Raw genomic sequence first — 23,339 nt, 5'->3', positions numbered from 1 at the left:
CTGTCAAAAAGAAAAGGAATACTTGTAGCACCTTAGAGACTAACCAATTTGGTATTTTTTCATGCTTTGTGTGTATATAAAAAGATCTTCTACACTCTCCACAGTATGCATCCGATGAAGTGAGCTGTAGTTCACGAAAGCTTATGCTCAAATAAATTGGTTAGTCTCTAAGGTGCCACAAGTACTCCTTTTCTTTTTGCGAATACAGACTAACATGGCTGCTACTCTGAAAACTGTCCTGTCATTTATTCAGAAATTTAGCGAAAGGGGAAAATAAAAAAAATTGCAGCCAGGAGGGGTTTTTGTTAGGAAAGGTTTTGAAGCTAATTATAGTGTTTCTGTCTTTATTGCTTCAGGCACAGACAGGAAGTTAAAATCTGAGTAGCCTGAGAAAACATAATGTTTAGCAACCTCATCTGCAGGCCTTGAGTGGTGGTATCCTAATTTCTTATTTCGCTGGCTTCCCCCCTCCTTTTGGTATTTTTGATCTATTTTTAATGGAAGACTAATGTTTAGTCCTTTCTCTCCTATCATTTACAAAGGTAATGTTAGCAAAGTTTTTAATTGTCCTTGCTGGGGTTTGAAGTTAATACACAAGAGACAGTTCCCTTTTCTAATGCTATTATTATTCCGGATTTACATCACTGTAACTGAGAGCAGAAGCAGGATTCATGGGGATACCGTTTGCTATGATACCACAAGCAATGTAAAGTCCAATGGCCTCATTTTGCACAGAATCCTCTGATTAAAACAACAACAAAACTTTATGAGTCTAGAGAAGGTGAGTACAATGAACTGGGTCAAAGAACTGCAACCTTACAGTCAATAAAAGATGTTCCTGCAAAATTCTGACCAAGCTTTAAATGCATAAAACAGTGCTTTCCAAAGTTGTGATCTATGGACTTGTGGGGGTCAGCAGATGGAACAAGGCCCTAGGTGTTTTACCATTGCTTTAAATGGGAGAAGAGTCAAGTAAATGGCTTCATAATATTACTTTTCCATATAAGCAATTGTTGTACTTGGCCCAGGATGTTATGCAATTGTGAATGGAAGGCAATTTGGTCTATCTCGAATCAGAGGGGAGGTGCTCTGTACAATCAGAAATAGGAGGGACCGGTTTATGAGGTGGTCTGCACTATAAAAATATTTGACACATACATGCTCTGGAGCATACTGTTTTAAAATTAATATTCATTCATAACACTTCATAAGATGGCATTTAGTAACCATTATGCAGAATTTACGCTGTGCTGTTTAAAAAATCATTTTAAGGGCATTCAAGGACAAAAGAGCAGACCAGAAGCTCCTACACTGGCATGATCCAACACCTCATGGATGCCCATCAGGAAGCAATGTGAGTTTACCTGAAAAGAAGTGTACTGAAACCTTGACTTGGCCTTTACACAATAGTGCTTTAGAGAAGAGATACTTACATCTTTTACTAAATTAGGCCAACATTAAATGCAGGACAGGATTTTACGAGAGCAGGGGCAGAAAACTATCACTTCTTAAAAAATTTCAATAAACCATTCACAGCATCTTTAAAAAATTAACTAGATCGTAAAAGTTCATCAGTCCTGAATTGTAATTAATTCTGTATGCAGAAAGATCATTTGCCTATAGTCATGCTTACTCAGTAAATCAGAACCACTGCAGCTGACAATGCTGTTAAAACAGCCTGAGATGAATCCTAGCTTTACCCAACAGCTTAATACATTCAAGTCTTAAAACACGCAAACTGTGCTATTAATATACCAAGGGTGGAGTACAATACCATCTGTCCTTCAATGACTCGGTGCACATGGGAAATTCCTTATCCTGACCAGAGGTAAAGAACTGCAAAGACCAAAACCAGTGGATAGACAAAACTGACACAGCTTGTTTCTCTCACCAAGAGAAGTTGGTCCAATAAAAGATATTACTTCATCCCCCCTTGTCTCTCTAATATCCTGGGACCGACGCAGTTACAACAACACTGAATACAGAATGGTGTACTCAGAACCACGTTACAGCAACAGAAAAATATACTATGGCCTCAAAATAGGAGTGGCAATACCCATGAGAGAGCCATTTTTATCATCATATACACTATTGTTCAAGACATAAGAAAACATCACAGCTCAACTATAAAAGCAATTCCTCTGTCATAGTGACATGACCAATATTATTGTGTACCAAGCTCTCAAAGTCACAGAAATCAGATTCTACTCTTTCTCGAAGGAAGCTATAGCTATTTGTTTTCAACAAGCTGCTATGCATTCTTCTCACTTTTTATGGGCCAGGGATCACAATTTTTTTGAGACAAGAACATTTCCTGTCTCCCCAGAAAACAGAAGAAAATATGGTGCTGAATGTTGGAGAACTGTCTTTTACAACTTTAATGCTCTCCTGGGAATGCTGCAGTCTGATAAATACTTTACATCTTCTTTCAGCACAACAGGCATATCTACCTGGAAATGTGTAGTGAATCTGTGAACTTTATCAATGCATACATGTCATAAAGAGGGATCACCTCACTCAGCTCATGAGTTAGCAGCACCCGTGATACAGTAAGCTTGCACAAGCTATGTGCATTTCACTCTAACGAGGTAACAAACTCTCAAGAACCTTGAAGAGAATTAACATCTCACATGCCAACCCACCATATTCAGGATCCAAATACCTAAGTATGGAAATGGTCCTTAGGACAGTAGGCTGAGGACCTGAGAGTCCAAAGCTCTTTCCAAATCAGGTCTTGAAAAGCAGGGCTCATAACATCTGAAGTAATAGTGTCTGCAGAAATTTCAGGAATAAATTGCCAATTTGACCTTGACTTTTTGTTTTAATTTTTTTTTAAGCTTTCCACTGCAGATAAATTTTTGAACTTCATGATCACACGAGCATTCTTCTCTCATCTAGGTTCTGGCTACAACAAAAGTTCTTGGTAAGCATGACTGAGAGAGATCAGGGGGAAATGAGAAGAGAAGAGAAGGATAATATTCTATAATTTGGGTTTGGCTGAGGTATAAACTTCTAAAAATCACCATTTCCGTTCTGCCACTTGAGCTGGTCAGGAAACCTTTGGCCACCTGCTAAACATACAAAACATAAGGTGTAAACATTTAAACATACCAAAAAACCCTAGTCTAAAAAAGACCATTATTTAGGTAGCAAAGTCAAGCATTTGAAAATTATGAAAACTTAGGTTAGCAGTAACCCATACAACTTTAATTCTGTCCACTTGTGCATCCATATTCTACAATGAACGAGCCTGGGTCCTATGGAAAAAATAGTTAGTGATCATATCATTAAAAACTATATCATAATGCTTACTCACAAACAGGCAGAATAAAGGTTGCAGAGGAAACCATAAATCTGAAAACTTTCGAGTGCTTGACTTTATAAAGAATGTTATTTTTAAATTTAGTCCTTTTCTATAAAACTTCCTCAGGTTTTTATATATAAGACCAGGTAATTTTGCTTCACTGTCTCCAACATTGCTGGACAAAATACATTGGCCAAAATCAAGGCTTCTCTTTTTGATTCAAAACAAGTAACGACATGTTGCTACCATAGAACATGCTAGAAACTTTCCTCTCCACAGGAAAGAGATGATTTTTAAAGCAGCCACACAAATAATATTGTGTAATAAATGTTGACTTTTCGCATCAGTCTAGTTATAGGTTTAATAGAGACCTGCATTTATCCCAAGGTGCATCAGATTCATCGGTAAAATTATTGCAATATTGGATTGTGAGAAACACAGAAGAAATACTGACTCTCTTTTCTCCCAGTACAATACATAGATGGCAGATAAGTTCAAGAGGCATCAGAGACCATTTTATTAATGTAGCAAAGTAGACACTTTGAGTATCAGAGAAGAAAAACAAAGCAGTATTAATAAATAACAAATAATAAAAAGCTTTGGGTTGTACTTGCGCTCCTCTTCCTAGCTGATCCTAAAGCATCTATATTAGCTTGGCTGCAACATAATGAGGCATAGAAGGCTCTGTAACATTCCACAAATTTAAAGAATAAATTGTTGGCTTTCTACCAACACTAGAAAATTAAGTCTGAAATAAATTGGAAAATAAAACAGTTAAACTTTTCCCCAATTCTTCTTCTGCATTATCTTCTTTTCTTTTTTTCTCCTTATAACATACAAAGCCTTAATTGCTAGAAATGAACAACAACAAGCTGAGGATTCCTGCCCCCCCTTAAGATCATAGTGTGGAGGATGCAAATATAATATACAGCAGGAATAACAAATGCTCTATTTTTCAAACACTCTCCCATGATTTATGAAAGGTGTACCTCACTGTGGGAAGATAATGCCATTTGAAATGGTCCATTTCATAAATCTATCCTCCTCGTCCCTAGCTGCATATAGGACTACTATGAGCTCCTGAATCCAATAATGTTTTCATCCTCTATTGACAAAAAAAAAAAGGACTTTGTTTGGAGCGAGGTAATGATGCAGTTACAGAGGAGCAGCGGCTAAAGCTTGGTCTCTGGGGCTTTCTTTGGCAATAGCCATACAGCTGCGAAGGAGAGGAAACTAGCATAAACAAAATGAAGAAATAATCAACACACAGTACATCCCTAATGTCCTTTTACTGCTACTGGCATTAATTATAGCATGTGCCTAATCCTCTATACCACCACATAACCAAATGTTTTTACATGAATCTTCTCTCCACCCACGATAGATTTATCATGGGGAACCAAGCTATTTCCTATTCATCTGTCCACCAGCTCAGCATATCTGCTTGTTTACCTATCGACAAGAATGCTTCCAGAAGAGGTTTCCTTGCCAAATGTGATGGCAGCTGTAGTTAGGGGCTAATCATAAACTTAACTGAAATTCATGGTACTGATTCTTTATGGTTATAACAAGGAGCGGGGAGGGAGGAGGGAAAACTATGTTTCCATTGAAAGATTGTAGGGACTGAGAAGATAACTAATGGATATACTTTTGAAAAATAAATTTTATTTTTGTTGAGTAGGATCAGGAAGCAGAATATGGAATGAAAATGCTTCTTCCAGCAAAATTTACACTCCTTCATTACAAATATTTTAACAGGGCTAGGATACATTACTATTAATTATTATTATTATTTAGAAAGGTGATGGTAGAAGCACTAGATGTTTATACTTTTTTATTTATACAAAATGATTAATCTCTGCAAAAATGGCAAGGGAATTCAGATTAACTAGGAGTTCTACTTGTAGTAGCCATCACAGAAATTTCCTCATGTGGTAGCAAAGTAAATGGTGCTAAGAAAAATTCAGAAAATATTGTCAATCAAAAGGAAACTGCTAGTAATTCTCCCAGTTTTGGGTTTTGTTATAAATTTGAAGCACTGTGCAAATTCGACAATAATTCACAGTCTTTATAAGCAAACCCTGATGGATCTCACAGGAAAACCAAATGAAATGTGGTACTTTCACTGAATTTCACTCTACGTGTTTTGGTTCACTTGACCTGGAAACTCAAGGTGAAACTCAGGGGGTCAACTCCTACCCCTCTCTCCCAGGTTTTACATAGCTCTGTGGTCTGCAATCCTCAGTTTTAGAAGCTGATGAACAGCCTTTGTAAAATGAGAAATTTCCCTGTCCTTCATAAGAAATTTAACAAAGTGTATACAGGTTCTAAGCTGCCACTCTGAATTCCGAATTTGCATATTTTGACTTGTGTATTAAAAAAGCAATTTCTAGGTCAGTTTCTGTGGAGAAACACTGAGCTAGTAACTCCATTAAAAGTCTATCTGTCCTTTGCATATTTAGTTTTCTTCTTCTATAGTGTGCAATGGGATCTCATAAATCAGGGGTAAACAAATATCACAGAGGTCATATATGCGCGTGCACGTGTGTGTGTGTGTGTGTGTAGCAAATATTGACTGGCTTCGAGGTGACAGCAGTTAAACATTTCCCAAAGGGTAGAATGTATTTCCAAGCTTGTGGTATACTGACCAAAACTATGGGCAAGTGGGAGTAATTCTCTTTGGGAGCAAAACATTGCATTGCTCTTGCACTCTTTGGGGAAGTACTGTCCCTTTCTTCTGTGGGCCCCTGAACTTAATTGAGGCCCCCTGAGTGCTATCAAATATGCAAATAAATTATAATAAAAATAATAGCCCATAAATGTGTTTTATTAATTTTGAGGATTTTGGTTTCAAATCTCTCCCAACTCCTTGCTGGCTATGTTCTCCTGTATGACTTCTCCCAAGAGTGTCAGAACCATCCATCCCACTCAGTTCACATTCTTCACTTTTTCACATTTTTGTAAATTCCCCTTCCCCCTGACACTGCTCGGAATCCTGATGTATCTTCCCTGCTTCTTTTAACAGTCCCTCACTCTCTTGCATGAATATATGTCCCAGCCTAAGTGTTGCCAGGTTTCTCTCCAGAGAAAATGTAGCCTATTTCACAGATGGTGGTTGCTGCTTTGCACCTACATTTTATAATGAACATTTTGAATTTCTCCAGAAACTATATTGGGTCAGATGTCTCCTTGTCAGCAGACGGGTAATTTTCCTTGCATTTATGACAAAGAATATGTTTTCAAGTTGCTCTCACCACCCTTCTAGAACCATATTACTGTTGCAGATTTAGGAAAAAAATAGTAACTAAACAGTGATGAGTTTTTTACATTACAGTAGAGGATACATCTTCTAAAAGTAGGACTTAAAATCATTATAGAACCAAGAAAGAAGCATTGGCTTAAACGGCACATAGTCAAGAGAGCTGAGATTTAAGAGAAGAGATTGCTGTGTAGTAAAATAGGTGACATTGAAACTGTTAGAGGTCCCTTGTTGTGTTGCCAAGTAATTCTAGACAAATTGCCTCTCCACCACTTAGAGTGTTTCTTGAAGCACAACAGCTGCGCATAGAACATAGGGTAGTTCTACTGTCTTTGAGGAAGGGTTAAATTCACAGCCATTTGAACCAGGGGTGGGGAACAGACCTCTATAGTAGGGTATTTCAAAGGACAATCAGAGCTTTGCTAGAGAAAGTTACAGAATTATGCCCTTTGCTAATTATACTTTTGATCTGGTGTTTGGGCTGGGATTGAAGATTGGGAGGATGCGGCTCAGCTGTCCTGTTGGAGCAAAAAAAGCCTGTTTTCAAGTTCTGCCCTCAGAGGTTAATGGAGCCAGAAGATTTTCAGAGAGAGATTTTACTTTCCCTACTTGGTTGATGGTTTAGTAGGATTGTATATGAGGATTGTATTTTGATCATGTGGCCGCTGGCCTCCTCTTCAATGGCTTTACTGTCACAAGTCACTTTGGTCTTCAGATGGCATGTAACGAATGAAGCAAGAGGGAAGACAGCTAGACTGCTCCTGATGAAAGTCCAGGGTTGAAATTGATAGACTACATGATAAAGTGGGTTTTGAAATATGCTATAGCCATACAGGAAGCAAAAGGAGATTATGTGCCTGTACTATAGCATCTGCAAAATCTCAGTCAGCAGATTTGTACTAAGTGGTGTACCGCTTGATTAATCCAGCCCATCTGCATTCAAGATCTAAATCAAGTCCTGCCTTTTGTGAGAAAATGTCTATATTTTTTGTGGATTCAGGTCAAACTATCTGCATTTACCTCCTATCTTGCCACCACAGATGCACTATCTTATCTGATCAATGCCACTGACTGAGGTGCTGGCGGTGTACTTCAGTCCACAACTTGTATCCTTCCTGGCTGGTGAAGGCCATCAAGGAATTACTGGTTACTCTGTTACTGGCAATTGTCAATGCCTCGATTAGGGAGGGCAGGATGCTGATGCAGCTGCAGGAGGCCTGTGTGCTTCCGTTCTACAAGAAATCACCTCTTAACATAAACAATCTAGCTGGCTTTAGGCCAATGTCATGCCTTCCTTTTTGGGGAAAGTTATGAGAAGTTTTTGACAGGACAACTTTCACAGCATCCACTTGCCTCATATTTTCTTGACTCTTCTCAGTGTGGGTACAGACCTGGGTTTGGTACATAAACTGCCCTTGTTGCGCTGATCAATGAACTCCCGCCAATGGAGGATGATTGGGTGTCCATATGAATATTATTGGAGCTGTTTCAATACCATTGACCATGAGGCATTGCTGGCTTTTCTGTGGTCTCCAGCAGCAATGGAGGGGCTGTCTTGGGGTGGTTTCATTCTTCCCTAGCAGATTCTATTGGGCAATGGCTCATCACTTCCAAGATCTCCCTAATATGGAGAACTGCATGGTTCCATTTGTTTACCTTCTTGTTCAATGCTATATAAATATCAGGCCATTAGTGGGGTTAGTGAGGAGACTTGGGTAATATGCTGATAATATTTAGCTTTTTTCCTTCTTCTTGACTGATCCAACAGGAGCAGACAAGAGACTGACCCGTGTCTGGCAGAGACTGGGGCAAGGAAGAGCTGGCTGAAGTTCAATTCAGACAAGATCGAGGTGATACTGGTAGTTGGGAGAAACAACTAGAAGAGATAATGGCAAATGTTTCTGCCCTTGAGACGGAGAGCACATTCAAGTGCCATTGGTCAAAAAGGCATTTTTCTATCTACACCTCACTGGATGGGGACAGCCTTAACATTTAGATGCTGACCTAGCTACCATCATACATGACTTTGTCACTTTATGTTTAGACTATTGCAATGTGCTCCACATGGCGGTGCATCACAAATCTATGCAGTAGCTGGAACTGGTGCATATGGAAGCCAACCTCTAGGGGTGTGGAACATCCTAGAGGAAGCACATGACACCTGTGCTCTGGGATCTACACAAGCCATAAGTTGCTTGGAACCCGCCTCCTTTACTGACCGTTTCCCTCCTCGTGATACACTACCACAGCTGCGGTCAGCAGAGGTGCTGTTGCTGGGTTCCCTCTTAATATAACAGAAGGGAGTCAGCTGGCAGAGTGTTCCGGCAAGTCTTCCCAGCCCTAGTCTAAATTACCCTGGATTTGTTGTCTTTCAGGGAATGCCGCAGGGCCCATTTGTATCATGTGGCCTTTGAACAGAGGGATTGAGGTATAAGCTCATGTGAGAGGATGGTAATATTTGATTACGTGCTGCTGCTTGGTAACACTAGGTAAGGTGATTGTACCATATTTTGGTTTTGTAATTTTAAATACTTGGCTGGGCACTTTTTAGATATTCTAAACAGAAAAAAGAAATAAATTAAATAAATAAATCAAACTTCAGAAGAAGGAGTTGCTGTTTCCTGAATATTATCAATATTAGTTTCCTGTACCTGCCCTTCCACGGGTACACTTGATCCTTCATTTAGGATGATTCGCCCTGAGGCCAGGTGAATCATCACAGCATCAAGATTTGTCCTTCAGGGACCATAGATTTCTGAAGGATGGCACTTTTTATGAAAATGATTTCTGAAAAAAAAAAAGTTCTATGTGATAGTTTTCCCTGTTAAGGCCTGAGCTTGGTCGTGACTGGAGTGCCACATAATGGCATCTGAGAGCCCTCTGTGGATGTTGGTTTATGAAGTTTGAAAAACATTCATTTTCTGGACCCTGGTCTTATTGCAGACATTTACTTTCTGAGCACCATTAACAGTGCTATAGTTAAATGCTTTAAGTTAAAGGAAGTGAAGGGCTGGTTCAAAGTGAAGCCACCTTATTTGGTCTGAGGCTCCACATTCTCTCCTCTCCCCACTGTGTTTGTGTTTTTGTTTTAAATGTTTGACTATATCCTATTAGATTCTAGGACAGTCATTTAATGACATTTTTCCAAAGTTATCCATTCCTTTCTTTAGCTCCTGCCCCCCTCCCCAGATCTCTTTTTTTCTCTCTCTCTTAAATAAATAACTGTTATAAAAACAAAGCCAGTGGAAGGGAAATATTCAGGACCAAGAAATTGAAAATTAGAGTATTTTCTTTTTTATGGGTCACTGGAGTCTTAAAATACAGAACTGCTAAAAAAAAAACATGAATGCAAACGACAAGAAAAGTTCACTGTATTGCTACATAAATACAGGTTTGAGTAGATTTGAAAAAAATAATTTAAATACTTGTGTTTCAATTTATGGTCCTAAAATGCCTGAAAAAAACCCCACATTCCTACTTTTTAAATGGATTTTTTAAGTGAGCCTTAAATACATTTTGATTATTTCCATTTTTGACATTATGCCTACTCAGGTATTTTGTGGAGAGATTTGAAAGCAGAAAGGCAATCCCTTAGCAATACCAACAGATATATATTGATTCAACAAACATCTCATCTTAAAGGTGCACTTTTCACAGACAAAAAAATAATATAAATTAAAGCCAAATAAAGCCAAAAGCTAAAACACATTGTGTGTAATCATTTCTTTGATGGAGCAAGCTCAGGTTCAAGTTCATTATCTTGGTATTTTCAGGGGAGTTTGCCTGCAGCTCTTAGGAACAACATTTAACTGAATTTTATATGCGAACATTAAAGAAACAGTAATGCACAGGTATAAAATAAATGATCAAACTGAAAGGAAAGTGTACAGATTTCTCCTTGTTAGCCTACACCATTATCATCTTTTCAGCGGATGTCAAAATCTTTTCCCAAGAATTCTCATTTTTCATACATTTGGGAAGCCTAGGTGCAATTATTTTAACAGCGCTCCATAGCACTAAGACATGTAGCAAAATGAGTTATTTACTTCAAAGTGAAAAGATTCTGAGGGCAGAAATAAACGAAAGGCAGAAATAGAGGACCATAGACATCACGATTAAACACCTAGGTTTAATGAGACACGAACATAAAGAACACATTATGTAAATACGTAGGTACAAAGGACAGGGGGCTTTTATAGTCATATATACAGTAGCAACCAGGCCATAGTGATTAGGATCCTCATTTACAATTCCTAACTGAAACTTTACCATAAAACACGTAATGCAAAAATTAAAATATTTTATTCAAGTCTGAAAACTGACTCAATTTAAGCACAACCCCCTGATCTGTTTAAATTAAGGGTTTTTCTCATGAAAAAAATAAACAGTATGTCAAAAGAATAATTCATGGAGCATCCAAGAAAACACTCATACACACACACTCTGAGCACAGGCAAATTGTGAATTTTGGTCTCCTTCTGAGGGGAAAAACCCTCACATTTTTCTTTAGGAAATGCTGTGCTTGAGGCATATAACTCGCAAAGGGCAGTACTACAGAAAGCTGCCTGAAAATTGGACACAAAAGTCAGCCCCAGGGCTGCAGTAACTTATGTCTTAACCATTAATGTGCATTCTCCCCGTCTTCTCCTTCCTGCCCTCTGAAATTAAATTAAATGAAATTAAAGAAAACAATCACCCATGTTCTAGAGGTCCCTGCTGAAGCGATAGTTGCATAGTTAAGAGCAACTGAGTGTTCCGTTCTAAACTTGTACTTTAATGTGTTTATAAAAAAAAAACAAAAACGAACAAACAAGTTTGTTGCAGTCTGTAACTCCACGACATTTCCTATGGGTCTAAGTTCTATGCTGGTGTAAACCTTTGTGGAGGTTCTAGGTGGCAGAACATACTCCATCAGACCAAACTTTGGGGGCACAAAACAGCTGCAGCCTCAAGAAGCAAATGGGACTCATGCAGCATCAGAGTGGACTGTGGTGGCCAGTAAACAGATGTCCTCAGAGAGCTTGCTGTTTCACAGGATCTGTAGGGGGTTCTTTGCAGGAGGAGCTGAAGCTGACCCCCTCACAGGAAAATTCATGCAGGGCAGTGGTGGAAATGCCACCTGCTTCTCACTGGGGTCAATCACCGGAGCACACAAAGCGATTTCCTCATGTGGTAGATTTTCACCTGAAACAGCAGTTTTTTACTGGTACAAATAAAATGAACATCTCTCTGTGCCAGTTCTGCAGAATTTGCTTTTCAAATCTTACTCCATGAGCTAAGTCTCTGCCCCAGTGAACTAATATAGGGTTGGTCTTTTCCTAATTTCAGAGTTTGAGAACTGGTTACTGCACATGTGCAGGATAATTACAACATGCCTCTTTATAGTATTATCCTAGTCTGCCTCCATATTAGGGATAGGCAGGAGATTTAACAAGATAGCATAGCAAAGATGTGCACAAAGACTCTAAAAGAGCCTGTATAATCTATTGATCAAATAACCAGTTTTGTAAGGAGGGTTGAAATGAAGATTTACACACTTAGAGGCAGTGTTACCTACTGGATAGAGGCCTCAGGAGACCAAGGTTCTACTCCTGGGTTGGCCACTAGACTGCTGGCGACCTTAGGAAAGTCATGGCTCTGTGCCTCAGTTTCCACATCTGTAAAATGAGGATAATGATTCTTACCTCCTTTATAAAGTGCTTCAAGAGCTAGTCATGAAAAACACCATACAAGAGGGTGTTAGATAGATATAAACATACTGTATTATATAATATACTGTATCACTCAATTCAAAAGATATTATTTATTTTGATAATTTCATTAACTGGTATTTAAGCTACTGAAATAGATAGTTATTTTGTACCTCCACACACTCTTATATCTATATATGATTTTTTTTTTCTGCTCTTCAATGTTTTGGCTCCTTGCCTTCTTTGACACATTTATTGCATTTTCACCTCAACAACATGTTAATTACTTAGTGAACAAAGACATTCCCTTTCAACAGCAGTAGCAAAATACACTATTACTGTGTCTTATTACTGCTAAATAAAAGAACATATATAAAGCCTTAGACATAGATTTTTAATCTGCTTACTTTGTCATTAGGCTATGGTTAAGCATAAGTGGAAAATGTACAAGCTGGTATCACACTGTGCAGTACCATACCTTCTTTTTAAGGACAGTCCTATTTTCAGTAGGACCATCGAACAGGCTCACACTTCAAGCTTCTACATGCCTAGCAAGTCAGATATTCATTAACATTATTCTTCTCTGCCCAATCCTACAAAAATCCAAATAAATTAATTGATAATTGAACATAAAATTAACTTTTAAAGTTTATTTTATGTTATGCTTTGATGTCCAAGGTTCAGTTCTCAGGGACCCCTGTCAGGTCAGAAATAATCAAGTTTCAAACCTTCATGCACTGGGGAAATGGTTGCTGCTGACCCAAATATAAAGAAATAAACCTGAAGAGAACGGTTCCCAATGACAGAATGCTGTTAAGCCAGCAAACATTGCTAGAGCAATGCGTGCTTCCCCTGTGTAATGCTTTACAGTGGCAAAACATTGCTTTGGGGAAGCAAATAGCATCTTAACCCACCAACACAAGTGAAATATTACTAGGGGCACTGAAGCAAGAGAGTCTGATTCTAAGATTTCTAGTCAAAGTAGTCTACAAGAGACCATTTGTTTTCTCTTGAGATAGACACCAGAGTTGCTATTCTGCTACATATTCCTGGTCAATTGTGAGTTTCTTTGGAGGACCAAAAGCCCCAAGTATGTGTGGATTTAAAAGCTGAATTCTGTTGTACTATATGGCTCATGGTATTTGGTATGTTGCAATTTTCAGAGTTGAAATAACAGAAGCCCTTGTCGCAATATAATAGGCAGCTATCTATAGTGACAAGGTGGGTGATGAAGCTAAAGTTGAAGCAAAACCTGGTCCAATAAAAGATATTACCTCTCCCACCTTGTCTCTCTAATATACTGGGATAACACAGTTACAACAACATTGCATACAACTATTTATGTTAGGCCTACAGCATTCAGGGCTCATTATTGAACTCCTCCCCTGTGTTAGTGGTACTGTGCTCTAGTCCTAGGGTGACGAGATAGCAAGTGTAAAAAATTGGGACGGGGTGGGGGGTAATAGGTGTCTATATAACAAAAATTCCCCAAAATCGGGACTGTCCCTATAAAATCGGGACATCCAGTCACCCTAAGGTCACCCTATCTAGTCCCCATCCAGGAATGTAAAGGACTTTCAGCAGAGGACTTAGACTGTCAGTAGTTAAAATAAGAACTTTAGTTGGCCTCACCTCAGCATATCTCCTATCCCAGCCAGCCACCACCATATCTAGATGAAACCAAGCTCTGTAAATACAATAAGCTTGCAGTGACCTGATGTTCCAGAACAGTGGGATGGCCCTAAACCTTCAATAGGTCATGAATGATTGGCCATCACAAGCTATTGACATTTTTTCAAACAACAATAGGCAGGTGTATACTGGCACAGTTTCGCTCAGGCAGGCTGTCTTAGGGTGTCACACAGCTCTTAGCATTTGGGTTGTGTCTTCGCTAGGCTTTTGTTTGTTTTGTAAAATTTCCAACTTTTGCTATTACTGGTGCATCTCCATTTGTGGTACCAAATCTGAAAGCGATAATGTAAATCAGCTGTTGGTGTGTTAACCACTGTGTTATCCAACTGCTCGGAACAAGCCTACACAATATGGTGGTTATACACTAGAGTTCACACTATTACTACCACCGGTAGAGCTGCAATAGTGGTAGCAACAGCTATAAAGTCTGGTGTAGACAAGAACAAAAGATGTCGGTAGAATACCTGTTACCTGTCAGCTCTGTGTTCTTGGGGAACCAGGGCACAGATCCAGCCTGTCTGACTCATGAAGGACCCCGCACCCCCAGCCTTTGCTTGAAACAAAACTGATCAGAAGAAAGACTTACCAAAAGCAATGAAAAGGCAGTGGGAGACACACCTAAACCCCTCCGGACAAGGGTGACAGGATTAAGGCAATGCTCCTAGCCTGATTTGCAACGAGGATGGGACAGGGAGGCATCTCCATTAGCATCAGAAGGGAGAACAGAGATTCCAAGGCAAGAACCGCACAGAAAAGGAGGGAAGCACTGCGTGATGGGGGATCTCTGCTCCAGCTGTTAATGAACTCACGCCTGCACACACCCAGGTAGTAGTTATCAGACCAATTCTAGTAACAAATTCTTTATTGGTATCCAAAATACTGAAGCTGCCTAATTGCATTGTGGAGCTCCCTGGAAGGAACACCGCACATAGCCAGGAATTATCAGTTCCTATTGTCTAGCCTGAACATAACAACTTTGGTATACTCCCTTGAGCCACCAGTTTACCCACAAACAAATCTAGTGTTGTCCCTTGAACCACTGTTGTTTCCCTACAGAAATCCCCTACCCATGCTCAAGTAAGAGATCTGATGCCTGGATCCAAAATCTGCGTCAGTTCCATTAGGACTTCGTCTTCTCCTGACTGATTGTGCTGGGGGCTCTGCCTGTCTCCAGCAGTCTGGACCCTCAGCTACCACCACGACCACCTGGGAGCCCCGACTGGTTAAAGCTTCACAGAGTGGTGAGAACCCAATTCTCTCTCTCTCTCTCTTTTTTTCTACTCTAGGTATAGCTTCCTAACTCAGACTTGTGTGATCAGGTGTAGTTTTCTAATCCTAACTTTTGTAATCAAATTTAAGTTAGATTTAATATTCTAACTGTTTTGTTAGTTTGGCTCTCCTTGTATGGTTATTACCTGGCAATAAATAACTTGAATGGTTAAGCTGGTTGCTTCCCTCCCTGTCTTTCTCCTGTGTTTTTGGCTTCCCCATTTGCGCTGCAGCAATGCTTCTCTTACCAAAACAAGCAGGTGCTTGGGGTGACACATTTCTAGGGGCGGCATTCCAGTGCCAGCCATGCTGCCCCTAGAAATGTGCCCCTGCTGCCCCAGCTCGCTTCTGCTCCTCCTCCGCCTGCTCCCCGAGCATACCGCCACCCCCCCATCCCTCCCAGGCTTGCTGCGCGCAAAGCAGCTGTTTCGTGCAGCAAGCCTGGGAGGGAGGGAGGAGAAGCCAAGTGGCGGCGCACTTGGGGCAGGCGGCGGTGGTGGTGGTGGAGCGGAGGCGAGCTGGGGCGGGGAGCAGTTCCTCTACCCCCCGCACCCTTGCTCACCTCTGAACACGCTGCCTCTCCCTTGCCTGAGAAGGAGCGGGGAGAAGCGGAGCAGTGGCGTGTTCAGGGGAGCAGGGGCGAGCTAGGGTGGGTGGTTGCAGCGGGGGGGCGGGAGCGAGCCGCAGGAAGCAATGGTGGGGGAGAAATGCAGCACACCCGGGGGAGGAGGCGGAACTGGGTATTTGGGGAAGGTGCAGAGTTGGGGCGGAGCTGGGGGTAGGGGGGCCACAAACAAAAAGCGGGGGCTGCCAAAATTTTTTTTGCTTGGGGCGGCAAAAATCCTAGAGCCGGCCCTGCTCTTACCTAAGCTAAAGATCCCTGTAATGTCCAAAAATCCTGTGGGGTTGGCTCATCAAGTGAGTTACTACCAGAACAAGTGTAATGTGAAAGTGGGGATAGGGACATGCTGAACCTGTGGCTTAGGAGGGTGGCAGCTTGGAAGTGCTGCTTGACCCAGCCTGCTGAGTCCAGAGGCATATAAGCGTGACAGCTTGGAAGTGCTGATTGACCTGGTCCACTCAGACGTGCTCTGTTAATACGTGTGTGTGTGTGTGTTCATCTGGGGCTGGAGGAACCCAGTTCCGGGGAACCTAGGTCCTGCAGGACAGCTCCACTGGGAGGGAACTCGCAGAAAGGAGAAGTAGAGCCCCATACGAAAACACAAGTGACACAAGCAGAACATTGACAGAATTACAGGAAACCACGCTCAGAAGAGTAAGCCTAATAAATGAGCGTACCCCAAAGTAATGGGCAAAACTGGTAACACACACAAAGCTCCAAAATGATATAGTGAAGAGACATAAGACAGCATATCTAGGCAATAATACTAGGCAGCTCCACCATGTGTCTCAATTTCCCCAAGTTAGACTGCAGGCTTCTACTCTCCACAGAGTTCTTCCTTTTGCTTGAGATATAGCATACACATCACTTACAGATGGCACTAAGCAACTAAAGTGTCTCTAAAATCATAGTAAATTCTAAAATTATATTGTCAAGTAACATCTCAGAGAACTAATGTAGGAGGCTTTTTGACAAGTGGAACAGTTGCAGCTGCTGAGAATATTGGCTTTTTATTCTGACACTGGGGAACCTCACGGCATAGTAGGCATAACGGTAATTGTTATAGGATTAATAAACAAGGTCAGGCTAACTTAGAAATGGCACAGACCATGTCAGAATTCTGAAACACAATGCGTGGCTTCCATAAACAGCTGTGAAGAATTATGGAGATAATGTATTAACCAAATACACATGCCACTAGGTTGTGCTATGGGGGATAATAAGAGTTTGGAGTTGGGAAAGATTTGTTACATAACTGAATTCATACCAACTGCAAGAGACAGATGTTGCAGGCACTTATCCCTTCAAGGGAGAGCAAGATTTTTGTAGAGACTTCCCTCCGCCTTCTCAGATGTTGCCTTCCTATATTCCCTCATAGTAGAAACACTCTTTTTTTCACTCTCAAGAATCCACACCATTAAAACACATGCCTCAGTGTCGGATGCATGCTCCCCTCCCTGCAAGACACAGGTGGGCCACCCCTTTCATTAAGTCTTGCCCACTACAGGCAAGAAAGAGGGGGGGGGACCTACCAATATGTGAGCCTTCCCCAGCTGAAGAGAAATGGGATCTTTTCACAAGCTGTTCCTCTGCCCCTGCTACATGGATGAAGAAAAGAGGCTGCTCTGATTTTCCAGTCATGCTTTTCCTCACTGTCCCATGTGTTAAGAAGAATGTGGTGATGCCCTCTGCTTACGAGAGATGTGGTAGACGGGCAGCCCAATCCTTCCAGTTTTCACAAAGAGGAAAAGCAAGATGTGAGAAAGGCAGTGTCCTATCTTCCTGATGCCTCCTTTCACAGCTAATAGCTAGAGCCACAGACCTGCTGCTGAATGAAAGTTCCCCTGCCTGATCCATCAACTCTGCACAATGAATGAGGAAGGAAGAAAGATCTCTCAGGATTGGCTCTTCTTCCCACCTCCCACCCTCATTTCTGATCACTAGTGATCTATGAACTTATGGGCCCAAGTAAACTGAAACTAAATAAATGTGAATACGGAAAAAGACACTGTTTAATTGATATATGGTTTATATGGCTGTCCAACATCTTGACAGAAAGGAGACACGACAAAGTCAGACCATCAGTGGTGCTTAGCAATGGTATGGGAAAAAAGCCCATTAAATTAAATACTTTAATTGAATGGATTTAGACACTATTTTCCTGAGTAGGTAGATGAGGTGTTGATGTCCAGTGGACAGAACATTGGATTCGGAGTCAGCAAAACTGGGCTCTATTCCTGGCTCTGTGACCAAAGGCAATTAACAACCTCTTTTGCCTCAGTTTCCCCATCTATACAGCAGGGGTGATTATATTTATGCACCTTTGTAAAGTCCTTTAAGATCTATGGATGAAAAGTGCTATTTTAAAAGTCTGATTTTTATTACTTAACAAAACCCTCCCTGGCCACATAAGAAAAGCCAGTATCTGTGGTATCTGTGATAGGAAAGAAGTTAGAAAGCTGAAGACTCCCACCTGCATTATGTGGACCTATACATGTGCAAGTGGTTTTCGGTCTGAGCAATTTCCTATTTCAGTAATTCTTTAAATTCACTATTTTATGAATACCTTTGTACCTGGGGGAACAATGTAAAATACATAAATCGTATGTATACGTATTTAGGACTTTTACTCAAACTTATAATTTTCCTCAATTCTTCTTGATAAATACTGTCAACCTCCTCTACATCTTCATCTTTTGGATGAAGAAATTATGTCAGATATTACACCAGGACTTTCATAAGCACATAGTGTTAATCACAGAAGAAAAGTAATAAAAAACAAATGTATTTTTCCCCTCCTGCCTGCATCTATTTTGACACAGCACTTTTTAGCAGTTAAAGTCTGTTCAAACAGCAGTGTTTTGCCTGCAGAGAGAGAGGGAAAGAGAAGTTCCCTTATGTTGTCTGTGTGTATTTTTTAAGAGCACCATTCTTCAACAAGATGTTGAAAAACTCCCTTTTTTCGGCTAAAATGTGTAATGTAGAGATACGTATAACATCTGGTTGGAAATGTGGCCTGTATCGTACTAGCAAACATTCTCATGTGATAGGTGCTAATATAAAAACCTGGATGGATGGACGGATGGATGGATGATGGATAGACAGACAGACAAATAGGCCAGACAATCAGGCCAACGGCAGGTTTGGAAATTGTTTATTTTCTCCACAATTAAAGAAAAAATGCAAAACAATAAAACATGTCCACTCTAATTGGGGACTATGCTAGTGTGTTTTGAAAGTCAGTAAAGAGTGACATACACACTTTTGCTACTACAGTCCACCAAGATTTCTTAGAAACTGCTCACTGGTTTTGCTTAATGAAGACAGTCTAAGATAATACCAAACAAAACTGTTATTTCCATATTCATTCCAGTAAGAGAAGTCTGAGAGTGTTCTTTTGCATTATTGTCATAATCAGCATAGAAAGATTTGCAAATACAATAGATCTTACAGTTTCGAAGGATAACTTCTAAAAGCATGGATGCTGAAATCAGAACCAGGCTGTTTAATCAGTACCCTGCTGTATTTATACATCTATAAGAGTTGCTAAACTCTGGCTGATGTGCATTAGGGGAAAAGGGGAGGCATGTGTTGAAAACAAGCATGCTGTGGACACAGCTACAGGGAAGCATATATATGATTTTTCAGGAATTTGAGGCTATACTGGTTGTAACGTATCCATACTTATAGCACCTGATGCCTGAAGAGAGATAATATTTGAATATTAAGAGACTTTGGGGATGGGAACTGCTCCATTCCAATGTATACTAACCTCAGATCTAGGAATCTTGTGTCACAAGACCAAAGAACCATACTGGCCACCAGACCCGTACACAGACAACCTCCCACTGTTCTTGTACCAAGAGCTTGCATGTCCTGCCCTTTCTCTGGCAGTTGGTTCTCCTGGACTCTATGGGAAGAGTGTCTCCCTGTGGTCTCCCAAACACATCGTATTGTGGCGGCCATGCACTGAATTCTCCTAGGTTAATTTACCCTAAAAATTAAAAAGAAATGGGAAGAGGTAAAGGAAGGACCCATCACCTTAGGTGTTTTCTTATGGCCACCTTCCACATGGCACTCCTTCAGTCAAGAGACAACACCAATGAGGTTACCACCATGGCTCCCCTTATTGCTCAGTCTGCATGCTAGTCTCCAGAGGGACAGGGTGGTACAGAGAGGACATCAAGGCCACTGCTGCCTCTCATGGTGCCTAGGGAAGAAGGAATTCCTTTTCTTCCGTCTCCCACTGGTCTAGGCAAACAATGTCCATTTTAAAAGGCCAGGCAGAATAATGCACTCTGACCAGCTAGTAACAATGCATTTCAAGAACAATATATCTTTCTTAAATACTTCCTTCAGATTATATAGACAAATTTCACTACAGTATAGTTCACTTAAAATATAGACATAATGTGGATGCTGGGAGGGAAGTGAAGTAGGGGAATAGACCAACTTATCCCAAAAACAGAAGCAAATAGTCCAGAAGACTTTTTCAGGTGCAAGTGACTTTCGACATATACTTCATTTATTATTGCTTTTCAAACATTTGAAAAACAGGGGTTTACAAATTTCTTTTTGATACCAGCAGGACTTTACTTCATTACTAATAACAACCCTTTTCCAGAGCTTTGAAACTCGCATGCGGAATCCACAAAAAATGTTTTTTGCAACTAATAACTTTAGTTAATTACACATAGTGAACAATATCAGCTTTCAAGTCTCTCCATATTATCACTTTGCTAACATACGAATATTCATGTTCTTGACCATGATTTTATAGACCTCTGTCCTATCTCTCCTCAGTCATCCCTTTTCCAAGATGAACAGTCACAATCTATTTAATCTCTCTCCTCAGATGGAAACTGTTCCATACCCCTAATAATTTTTGATGCCCTTCTCTGTACTTTTTCCAATTCTAATATATCTTTTTTGAGATGGGGCAACCAGAACTGCAGGAAATGTTCAAGGTATGGGCCTAGCATAGGTTTATATAGTGGCATGACGATATTTTCTGTCTTCTTTATCCTTTTCCTACAGGGTTCTAACATTGTTAGCTTTTTTGACTGCTCCTGCACCTTGAGCAGATGTTTTCAGAGAGAACTATCCACAAGGACTTCAAGATCCCTTTCTTGAGTGGTAACAGCTAATTTAGACTCCATCATATTGTATATATATTTGGGATTATGTTTTTCAATGTGTATGACTTTGCATATATTTACATTGAATTTCATCTGACACTTTGTTACCCAGTCATCCAGTTTTGTGAGATCCCTTTGTAACTCTTCACAGTCTGCTTTAGACTTAACTAGCTTGAGTAATTTTGCAGCTTTGCCCCCTCACAGTTCACCCCTTTTTCCAAATAATTTATGAATATGTTGAACAACACTGTTACCAATATAGATCTGTGGGAGACCTAGCTATTTACCTTTCTCTAGTGTAAAAATTGACCTTTCATTTCTAGACTTTGTTTCCTATCTTTTAATTAGTTACTAATCTATGAGATGACCTTCCGTCTTCTCCTATGACAGTTTACTTTGCTTAAGAGCCTTTGGTGAGGGATCTTGTCAAAGGCTTTGTGAAAGTCCAAGAACACTATATTCACTGGATCACCCTTGTCCATATGTTTGTTGATCCCCTCAAAGAACTCTAATAGATTGGTGAGGCATGATTTCCCTTTACAAATGTCATGTGGACTTCTCCAACATGTCTTGTTCATCTATGCGTCTGATAATGATGTTCTTTAATATATTTGCCTGGTTCTAAAATTAGGCTTACTGGCCTGTAATTGCCAGGATTGCCTCTGGACCCTTTTTTAAAAATTAGTTTAATATTAGGTATCTGCCTGTCAGTTGGTACAGAGGCTAAATATTACTCACAGATTTAAGCTGTCTAACAAGCTCCTGAAAGCAGAACACTATTTTATTTGAAGAGAAGCCCCTCTGAAATGTCTCAGCTATCCATCATAATTCCTTTCATAAGAAGCACTGATTAAAATTTCCAGGAGCAGGCTTTTGTTTGTTCACATGTTCCTTCAGAATTTTTCCAGGCACCAGAGCACATTTTGTGCTTTTCTATCAGCTCACCTTTATCAAGATAGGACAGTTATCAGCCTCTCATTATATTGTACGAAGAACTTAACAGACACTGTGTAAACACAATGACAAGGCTAAGCCTGTGTATCTAGAAGTGACATTACCTTGGAACTCCTCTTTCTTAATTGGGACTTGAAACAATAGGTGGAGAAAAATCAGGACTCACCACTATTATGTATTACCTTTAATTTCAGTGCACTGGTTGACCTTATGTTGTTTTATGTGTATGATGAAAGGGCAAATCAAAACTCCTTTCTCCTTCTCGTCAAGTCTCTTTCTCAACTATTTATCTTTGTAATATAGTGGAGAAACAGATGGTACATTAAAAATGAGTTCATGTTTTGGGAACTGTATACTCTACAGTCCAGATTTACTGTCTAAAAATCCCATTGTAATTCATTTTGCACTGTGTTGGCAAAATACCTATAAAGTACAGTAATATGATATCATTTTTTAAGCAACAAAAAAAAGTTACATAATACAGAAATTTAGGGGAAGAACAAGACTCGTCTTCCAGCAAATGGACAATTTTAGCCTAAACATTTGTATATTTTAACGGAAATGCTGACCTAGTAAATGTTCCCTGCCCACTTTTCTCAGAGGACATTTGTAGCTGCAAACATTTTCCGCATAAATTTGACCTGTGGTGTTTATAAACATGCTTCTGAGTAGGATTCAACAGCTAGTATCATTTAAGCGATTATGCCAAACCAATCAAAATAAATAACAGTTACCAGCATTCATGCTATAGTAGGTCAATATGTAATTGCCCTATAGTGTAATGATTAAATCAATTCTCTCAGCCACATGCAAACATTTAATGTTTAAAATTGCAGGTTTGTAACTTATTTTCTTTACCATACTTTACCACTGATAAGGTAACCAGATTTTATGGTCAACTAACCGGGACAGTGTTATAAAGGTCCCCTCCAAGGATTAAAATGTCATTTGCTACATACATAACAAGGGGAAGAGGTCAATTCCTTTGAAACAATGGCCCCAATTCTTCCGCAGCAAGTCACCTTACATATTGAAATTGCATGAACATCTGTCATATCCACCCAAAAGGAAACAGTAGCCTAAATTATATTGCTTTAATATGGCCAACTGCAGTAAACAGTCACAGTGATATAGTTATTAGTAAATGGTAAGAAAGAGAACATAGGGTTCATAGGTAAATTTTCACACTATGAGACATTGTCCTTTAATATGCAAGAAGGGAGAGAAGGAGCACTAAATTTCAATTTTTGGAAAATTCAACCACAATTTTACAAGCTTGGATGCCTAACATCAAGTCCTTAAATCCATTTTAGATACATAAATAAGAGGCCTGATTTTCAGAAGAGCTGAGAATCCACAACTCCCCAGGGAAACTACAGTAATCTAAAAAACTAAGGACAGATCATGTCAT

General features: G+C 39.9%; 1 protein-coding gene across 2 annotated transcripts in view; it reads right to left on the bottom strand.

Moving 5' to 3' along the window:
• WWOX (WW domain containing oxidoreductase) overlaps nucleotides 1-23,339 on the bottom strand; it is a 695,867-nt gene that overhangs the window by 167,148 nt on the left and 505,380 nt on the right. Inside the window, exon 9 of one of the 2 annotated variants that reach the window (XM_073308003.2) lies at nucleotides 18,744-19,830. The exons of the other annotated variant lie outside the window; for it this stretch is intronic. Within the exon in view, the coding sequence (XP_073164104.2) occupies nucleotides 19,816-19,830 (15 nt within the window). The 3' untranslated portion in view covers nucleotides 18,744-19,815. Of the gene's footprint in view, nucleotides 1-18,743; nucleotides 19,831-23,339 lie in introns of those variants that run through there. 2 annotated transcript variants of the gene reach the window in all.

Source organism: Lepidochelys kempii, chromosome 12, assembly GCF_965140285.1.
Source record: "Lepidochelys kempii isolate rLepKem1 chromosome 12, rLepKem1.hap1, whole genome shotgun sequence".
NCBI classification, from domain to species: domain Eukaryota; kingdom Metazoa; phylum Chordata; order Testudines; family Cheloniidae; genus Lepidochelys; species Lepidochelys kempii.
The sequence above is the reverse complement of the archived record's forward strand: the minus strand, read 5'-3'. Positions and strand labels throughout refer to the sequence as shown.